This window comes from Condylura cristata, unplaced genomic scaffold (genome assembly GCF_000260355.1).
Source record: "Condylura cristata isolate star-nosed mole 26May11 unplaced genomic scaffold, ConCri1.0 scaffold00031, whole genome shotgun sequence".
NCBI lineage: Eukaryota > Metazoa > Chordata > Mammalia > Eulipotyphla > Talpidae > Condylura > Condylura cristata.
In genome coordinates this window covers 4,666,233-4,675,652 of record NW_004567132.1, presented here as the reverse complement: position 1 = coordinate 4,675,652, position 9,420 = coordinate 4,666,233, and the positions used below count along the sequence as shown (strand labels likewise).

Genomic DNA, 9,420 nt, shown 5'->3' with positions numbered 1-9,420 from the left:
GTATATTTTGATTTGAAATGACTTTTTAATCTACAGTAATAATTTTTGATCTTAATTTTGTATATTTTGATTTGAAATGACTTTTTAATCTACAGTAATAATTTTTGATCTTAATTTTGTATATTTTGATATTAATATAGTATTTTCAGGTTTGTTTAACCTAACAGTTGCTACCTGTTACATAAGGGACTTTAGGTCAGTTGCAGTTAATATGAATATTAATACATTTGGGTTAAAACTTAAAATCTAGCTGCTTTTTTCCTGTTGGTCTCAATCTTTTAAAAATATCTCTTTAAGAGTTTACTGCATTTTACATTGAGTTCTTTTATAACTGGGTATTATCTCCACTGTGGCTTATCAGCCTCTTTAAGTAGTTATGTTACAGGACAGGTAGAGAGGCCCACCCTGAAGCCCCAAACCTGCCTGCTCTAAGTGGGTTCTGTTATCCTCGCATCAAGAAAAAACATATAAAACTTTAATAAAAAGGGGGGAATTGTAACAAGTACAGGTTTCATGGACACTGCCCCCACTCCAGATACTGGAACTATTAATCTCATCAATAACAAGGAGAAGCATGCTGGGATGTGAGGGTGGAGCTGAGCAGCCAGGTTAGGATAAAACCAAACATGTAGGCTCTGGGGATCTCTTGGTCTGGTGGTTCATGGCTGGTCATTTTGGCTCTCGATCATTTTTCAATGTGCTGGTGGAGTCCAAGTCAGCAAAATTGGTAGGGCATTCTAGCTTAACTTGTATTTCTCTCTTTCCCTGGGTTATTCCTTTACCTTTCTCCTTGTTATTGATTGGATTAGTAGTTCCAGTATCTGGAGTGGGGGTGGAGTCCATGAAACCTGTACCTGTTACAAGTTACTCCAGTATTTCTAGTATACATCTTATGCTTTATCTTGAAATAATAATTGTATTCCAATTTATTTTCATGATTGGTTTACCAGCTGTATCATTTTCCTCATTCTTCTATTGTCCTGCAATATGCTCTTTAATTTGCCATGATCATGCTCATTTTTTGACTGAATTATTTACTTTGTTTTTCTTGAGTCATGTGATTTCTTTGTATATCTTTGTAATCAATCCCTTATCAGATGTGTGAAGTGTAAAACTTTTCTCCCAATCAGTAGGGTGTCTCTTTGTTTTGTTTAATATATCTTGCTGTACAGTAGCTTTTTAATTTGAATGTAGTCCCAGCTGTTTATCTCTTCTTTCATTTTCTTTAAACATGTTACTGAGATGTATGTCTTGTAGTGTTTTGCCTATATTTTCTTATATATATCACATGATTTCAGGTCTATGTTCAGTTCTTTTGTTCTTTTTGAGTTGATTTTTGTGTATTGTGTGAGGTAGTGGTCTAGTTTCTTTTTTTTTTTTTTTTAATTATTAATGGGTACAGAGTTGTGGTACAAGCCAGAGGTGCAGGGATGGTGAGAGGATTCACTAGAGATAGAGTGGGGAGCAGAATAGGCAAATGGACAAAGTACACTGCTGAGGGGAGCAGCAGGTGGGTCAGGAGAGGTCTGCCACGCCATGTGTATCACCTCTGGGGCCAGGGATCGAGCTCACACTGAAGTGCCTGCTGCTGGCTTGCAGTACTGTGTCCTAACACATTGAACCACCAGGGAAGGTCCTAGTTTCATGCTTTTGCATGTTGTGGTCCAATTTTTCCATCACCATTTATTGAACAAACCGCCCTTGTTTCATTGCATATTCTTTGCTCCTTTATCAAAGTTTGGCTGTTCCATATATGTGTGGCTTTATTTCTGAGCTTTCTATTCAGTTTCATTGGTCTGTGTGTATGTCTTTCCAGTATCATAGTGTTTTAATTACTATGGCTTTGCAGTATAGTTTGAAGTCTGAAAGTGGTAAACCTCTGTTTTCCTTAGTCAGGAGCTCTTTGGGTATATGGATTTCATTAATGAATGTTCTCCAAAGATGAAGTGCAGTAGCCAGCAGACCTGAAAAAATGTTCAACATCCTTCATAATTAGGGAAATGCGAATTAAAACTACAATGAGCCACACCTTATACCAGTAAGAATTGTGCATATTAAAAAAGGATATATACTTCTACTCTGATTTATAACAGTTGATGTTGACCTTGATCACTAAGTTGAAGTAGTAGTTTTCAGTTTCTCTTTAAAGTTATTCTTATAACAATCCTATGCTATGTACCACTTCCCCCCTTCCCCCCTTTGCTTATTGTTTTCTTTGGAAGAAAATCAATATGAGCAGCCCCTGCTGAGCATTAAGTGGAAGGTTATGGTATTCCTGCCATACTTATAAGATAGAATGTCTGTATAAATTATGTGGAATTTTTCCATATGAGCAGTGTGAGAGATCAACTCCCTCACTGGTTAATTCATTTATTTATATCAGTATGGACCTATAGATATTTAGTTTATTGGGTTATATTCAATACTATTATATTCCTCAAATTATTCCAGTTTTAGTACAGTAATCATTTAAAGGGATATCTAAAAATAAGAAAAAGGTCTTTTATATTTACCTGCATGTTTACTATTTCTTTTACTCTTGTTGTATATCCACTCTTTCTTTTACTCCTTGTTGTATATCCATATTTCCATTTCATTTCATTTACTTTTTTATTGAAGTTCTTCCTTTAAATTCTCATACTTCATGACACCTGATTAATTCAGTTATTTTAAGTCCAAAACTATTTAGGCTTTTGAGAGATAATTTCACTGGTTATAAAATTCTAAATTGATTTTTTTTTCTGTTAATACTTTAAAAGTGTTTTTTTTTATTTTTTAATCTGGAAATGTCCCATGGAAATTGCTATTCCTTATCTTTATTCCTCTTTTAAGTATATGGTGTTTTTTGGGAAGATGCTTTTAATGTTTTCCTCCACATTATAGAGGTTATTTTTTTTAAATAATATGTTTATTTTTACATCATTTTGTGAATTTTTCCTTCTCAGTTGTAATCCCCTTGGGCTTCCCATCACCAAATCATCCATGTGCCATCACCATAGTCCAGTGCATTTCCCTCCCCCCACTATTTTTGATCCCATCCCCACTTCACCCCCATAAAATGCCTCTGGTATATAGCTGTTTTATTATTATTATTATTATTATTATTATTATTTTTATTGCCTGGTCTGTTGTACTGCTATTATGAGTGAAACTATCCAATATTTTTCCTTTTCTTTCTGGCCTATTTCACTAAGCATAATCTTTTCCAGCTCCATCTATGTTGCTGCAAAAGGCATGTGTTTATTTTTTTTGGTTGCTGAGTAACATTCCATTGTGTGTATGTACCACATCTTTTTAATCCAGTCATTCACTTTTGGGCATTTGGGCTGTTTCCATGTCTTTCCAATTGTAAATAAAGCAGCAGTAAATATGGGGGTGCAGGTATCTTTTTTAAATCAGTGTTTTTGTATCTTTTGGGTAGATATGTAGGAGTGGGATTGCTGGGTCATATGGAAGCTCCAGGTGTAGCAGTTTGAAGAACAATTTTCCATAGTGGCTGTACTAGTTTGTATTCCCAGTGGACGTTATTTTTTAATAGTGAGTATATGTTCTTATTAATTTATAAATATTTCTTCAAAATATCCCTCTTTTCCTGATAATGGAGCTTCCAAATATTTGCATTTAGGCCACTTTAAATTGTTCCATATTTAACTGATGACCTGCTCATATATGTGTATATTTTTTTTTATTTAAAAAAATTTGAATTTATTTCTTTGTCCTGAGGCACACTGACATCATGTTTTGCAAGGCTTTATCTGATATAAAATAATCTAGCATATTTTTCACTTTAGATACTGTTTATCTTTTCATTTTGGATCTTTATCTCTTTGTGTATTTACTCATTCTTTCCCTTCTTGAACATACACAATATTTTTAAAACTCTTTAAATATTGAAAGCAATTCTTTCATTAGCCATTTTTTTATTTGTCATGAATCTTATTTTCTTGCTTTTCTGCTGCCTCGTGTATTTTGATTTTGTACCACACATTGCACATTTTACCTTTGGGTGTCCTTTTATATTCTTGTAAGTATTTTTGAGATTTGTTCTGAAATACAGTTGTAACAGTTTGAACTTTTCTAGGGTTACTTTTAAACTTTTTAAGCAGAATCAGAACTTTAGCAAAGACTCATTTGACTCTATTAGGCAACACTTTACAGTTCTCTATATGATGGCTGACTGACTGTTGGCAACAACTATTTGTGTGAGTTTGAAGATGGTTTTGTGTGCTTCATTCTCATGTTTTCCCCAGCCTCGGGTAGTTTTCTCAGATTCATGGAGCAGTAGGGACTGAACTGTAGACTTTGTGAGGGCCTCTCTAAACTCTGCTCTAGGTTTACCCTCTGTGTAGCTCCTCTCCTTAAATTTCTGGTTGGCACTCGGATTTGTAAATGATATATGACATGGTCTCCTGTAACTCACTCCTGTCTTCTCAAATCAGGGAGATTGTTAAAACTATTTGACTCTCCATTCCTGTTGCCCTACAGGCAGTAGAGCTGGAGAATTACAAGGATTTTCTCATTTGTTTCTCTTTCAAGGGTCATTGTCCTGCACTGCCTATTAGTTCTGAAAAATCATAGTTGCACATATTTTGTCCTTCTTTTAAAAGTTAATATAGGAATGTAAATCCTATTTTTGTTACTCTATCATGTCTAGAAGCAGAACTTCCCTTTCAGCTTCTTTAAAGTTTTTCCTGGTTTTCTGTTTGTTTTTTTAAAAATTTTTGGTATTTCATGGTTAATCATACCATTTCCTGTGTTATTTGATATTTTTTTCTTAAAACTATGGATTTTACCCTTATTTTAGAAGTCTGTATACTAAGATATGTAGAGTAGGTCATATGAGCCACTTTTTTCACATGTGTGTCTTTTTCAGTATGTGAATTTTCAGAATGTAAACTTGGATTATAATTGTAAACATTCCACTATTTTGTTTCTTTTGTTATGGTCTCCAGTTATTTGTGCATTGGGCTTTTATTTTTTTCACTTCAAGTACTTTTGTCTGATGTCCTTTTAAAATCATTTTCTCATTTGTTAACCTTCTTGTGTTTTCCTTACTGCTTATACTTTTTTTTTTTTTAAACTATATCTTCCTTGAGTACCTCTTTTAACTCCTCTTCCATTTTCATAGTATTTTGTGTTTATTTTTCCAATCTCTGTTCATCGTTTCTCAATCTGGGTACAATTACTTACCTAACAATATACAGTTCTTTGTTGTAATTTGCTTTTATCTTGTGGGTTTTTTTTTTGTTGTTGTTGTTGTTTGTTTTGTTTTCATGAGACTTGTTATTGCTTGAAATGTTTTGATTCTTTTATTCTGTTGTGTTGTGGTAGCTTGACACTGATAATGACAGTATTCTTGTATTTGTGAGAAGTTTGACACTTGCAAAAGTTTATAAACCTCCCAGTTCATTAAATAAAACAACATGCAATTTACTTAATGAATGATTGTTTTGAGTAATGCTGTGGTAGGAGTTGAATGTTATCTTTTTCCGTAATATAAGATCCTAAGTTTACCACTTTCATTGTTTTTCCTTTGGATTCCTCACTTCTAAAGGACAACTCTTGGAATTATTTATCTTACATACCTAAAAATCCATTCTAAGACAGGCTTTCCTTGACTTGTAATCATTTGAGTCCCTTGACTATAGGTAATGTTCACATCTACCAGACACCTTACTATATCTGCATTTAGCCCCTCTTCTCTTCCATGGACTAGTTTCTGACATACTTTTGCCCTTCTCCACCAACTTTCTAAAGGGACTTGTGGGGATCTTATGGTGAGCACTATTGGGATGGGGTTTTTGTAGGTTTATTTGTTCTTAATATTGACCAATATAGTTTTTTGGGAGATACCTTATGAGATTCAGATGTAGGCAACTATCAGTACTTTTGTTCCCAGCAAGCCTGGAAAATCTGCTTCTTGAGAGCAATTAACATTTTTTTTTAATATGCTTTAACTAAAAGGAACTAATTTTTGGACATTTTCTTAAATCAGAAAAGTATTATGGCATGTGACATGGCATTTAACCTTTATAAATGGCTGAATTTGCAAATAAGGGGCTTTGGAATTTTATTCTTTCAGATAACAGATTGATAGTTTTACTATGCATGTAAGTTTTTAAATCCAGATTGTTCTTACACTTATGTGTGGGATGTCTATGAAGTTAGGTTAAAGTTACTACATAATACCTTTTAGTGCTTTAATGAAATAGTGAATTATTGTTACTTGACCTTTTGAAAAGGTCAGCAGTACATTTTGTTTCATTTTTTTAAAGGACATTTAAATGTAATGAAAGTCAGAACTGTAATATTACCATGAAAGTAAAGGTTATGGGGTACATTTAATTGTGTTCCTCTATTTTTGAAACTGCTTTGAGGGATACTGTGCTAAAATTCTCGTGGTAATTGTTTTTCAAGAATTTTATTACTCTTTTTCATTTTGTACTGTTGGAGTAAAAGATTATATTTCTGTTTGTCTTTTTCTGCTTACCTTTGCTGAGATTTCATGTGTATTATCCTATTTAAGGTAAAAGTTTAAGCTGTTTACCCATTCACTTTGTCAAGAAAGTAAAACTGAATAATTTTTTTTAAGAGAATGGTCCTTCCTTAGAAAGATTCTTGAGTAAAACGTGGTGTTTTCAAATGTAGAAATAGTGAATATTTAAGTTAAAATGAGTAACAGTCTGATTATGTGGAAAAATTAAACATTCTGATTAGGGAAATATTCCTGGATATATTTAGGCTATGTAAATATTTCCATTTTATTAAAATTTGGAAAATTGAAAACATGATTTATATATTCCTTTCGATTTTTTCTTCCATGTAGAAAACATTTTGAACAAATTTCCTTTTTTATATATTTCCCAAGAAATAACTTTAAATTTCTCTAAATGTCTACATTAATAATTTCCTGTGTTTTGTGAATTTGTCTTTAAAGACAAAGTTCTTAGCTTTCTTTTTCCAACAGTCACAAACTTTTTGAATGTCATTTTAGTTATTTTCCCTCAAATATGATGTTCTGTTGCTTATATTTTAACATTAAAATTTAGATAAAGGTAATGCTTACAGAAAAGGGAAAATGGTGCCTTTCTATGTGATTTTGATGTGATTCTGTGTTTAGCATTTTGTAAAAGATGAGAATTTGAAGGTTTTCAATTTTTTTCCATAGGGCAAAGATTTCCACCTTAAAATATTATTGCCTGAAGATTTGCAGTTGAAGAATGCAAGGTAATGTGTTTTGTTATATTACATGCATCTTGTTGGGGTGTGCATACATTTAATCTGGAATAAACAGATTGTAATCATTAGACTTTTTCTAAAAGTCTTTTTTTAGTTTTTTTGCAAATCAATGAGCATTTGCAAATTTTTTTTTTTTTTGCTGTCTGAGGTGCTACTCAAAGGTAACACATTAATTCTCTATTTTTGTGTCATTTAAAGTAGTAAGCAGTAATTGTATAAACATCACTAGCCAGTACTGACCTGAAGTATAAAGGGAGACTACGAAATAATTGGAATCTTTTTTCCGACTTGATATTAATTCTTTGATTTTAGAGGGAAGGACCTGTACTATCAGTTTATTTCTGGTATACATTTGGAATCAACTTGGACTGTGGGTATAGATAGCAGTAAAGGGATGTCAAGAAACTAGACTGGAAGTATGCATAGTGCCTCAAATCTCATTTCTGTTCCCAAATATCTCAGAGTAGAGTGGAAGAAGAATACAAAGACATTTACAAGTATATTTGACAGCACGTTATGACTGCTTAGAAGTGGGACACAGAAAGGAAAGGGACAAGAAGATACTTTGTGAATTCCTGACTCAGATTAAGTTACAGAAGAAGTCTTAGATGGAGTAGAAGATAAATTGTTTTAAGACATATTGGGTGCAAAATATCTAGAGGAGAAGTTTAGTAGGTGGTGTTATTTTGATATGGAACGGGAGAGTAAAACTTTTGAGTGGAGTATATGTGGAGGGCACAGTAGGCATGGAATCTGGGACTCTGAGTACGGGTATACTGGCCATTGTCTGCATGTATCGGGTATATTGAGAAAGCCAGGCACAGAAACTTGAGGGCATGCTGAATTGTAAAGAACTGGTAAATGAAGAGAAATTTGGAAGAAGACTAAAAGTTGATCAGAAAATGTAAAAGAAAACTCATGTTCTATATATTATGATTTAAACTGTTGGTTTTATTTAATCTACCTTAAAGAAAAATCTAGTTCAATTTAAAACTTTGCTTTGGATATGTTAAAGTTAAAAAAAGATATGCCACTTGTATGCCATTTACTGATTGCTGTTATTTATATTTTAGAATAAAATTAATACTGACTGTTTGAAGAAAATATTTTCAATACTTTCAGTGGTAAATATTTTAGTAACTTGTTAGAATTACATATATGCCATTCTTTCCTATGCACATTTGTGTAAGCATACAGATAACGTCTTTCCTTTTAATTCCAAACTTAATTTGTTCCATTAAAATTTTAGGTTACTGTGTAGCTGGCAGCTGAAAACAATACTTAATGAATACCATCAAGTAATACAACAGGTAAATCCTTTAAAAGGTTTATATTTTAAGCTAGGTAAGAGATTGTAGATTGTTGTAACAAACTTACTTAATAGTTGTGGGATTTTGTAGGCTTCATTTATGTCAAATATTTTAAAGATTCGTATATAAAATGTTCAGGTCTCAGAAGCTTCAGCAGATCTGTAGGAAGCAGTTTTGTTGAAACTAACTTATCTATCCTGGAGACTTTAGGGTCTTCCTATGTGTATACCCATTTACTTATCTCTCACTTGTCAGTTGATTTTTCTGCTGAGACTGGATAATAGTGATACAACAAAATCCCAGGGCCTAGTTAGGAGTAGTTGAAGAATAAAACTGGCAAAAATGGGATTGTAGTTCTACATTACATCAGAAATGATGTGCTGGCACTAATTTTGAATCATATTTATGTATATTTGGAGAGTAAAAGCAGAATAAGTGAAATGTAAGCGGATTACTCTGTTTTTTAATTTTATAACTGAGAATTTTTGACCACCTTCACCCATTTGCCTACTACCAACCTCCACTCCAGCAATAATGTTTAGGCTCTTCTACCTGAAAATTCCTCAAAAGACTAGGGGAATTTACAAAATAAAATCACTTACTGAAAACAGCCATAAATAATGAAATGCCCCTTGTAGAAAAATAAATGTAGGTATAACTTCATTTACTTTAATACTTTTTTCACTTTTATGTTTTATTTTTTTTAAAGCAGGTTATTTATGCTTATAGACAATTACAGTCATTCTCATATAAAGTACTACTAAAACAGGGAAATACAGGAGATATACTACTTGATTTGCATAGGTTGTCATTGCTGGCAGTATAAATACAGTAGTTTTTAATCTGTTCCTTAATCTGATTTACATTTTTT

General features: G+C 32.6%; 1 protein-coding gene across 1 annotated transcript in view; it reads left to right on the top strand.

Moving 5' to 3' along the window:
• Positions 1-9,420, top strand: part of FANCL (Fanconi anemia, complementation group L) — a 65,211-nt gene that overhangs the window by 5,400 nt on the left and 50,391 nt on the right. Inside the window, exons 2-3 of the mRNA XM_004691340.2 lie at positions 7,169-7,227; positions 8,489-8,549. Of these exons, the coding sequence (XP_004691397.1) occupies positions 7,169-7,227; positions 8,489-8,549 (120 nt within the window). The remainder of the gene's footprint in view (positions 1-7,168; positions 7,228-8,488; positions 8,550-9,420) is intronic.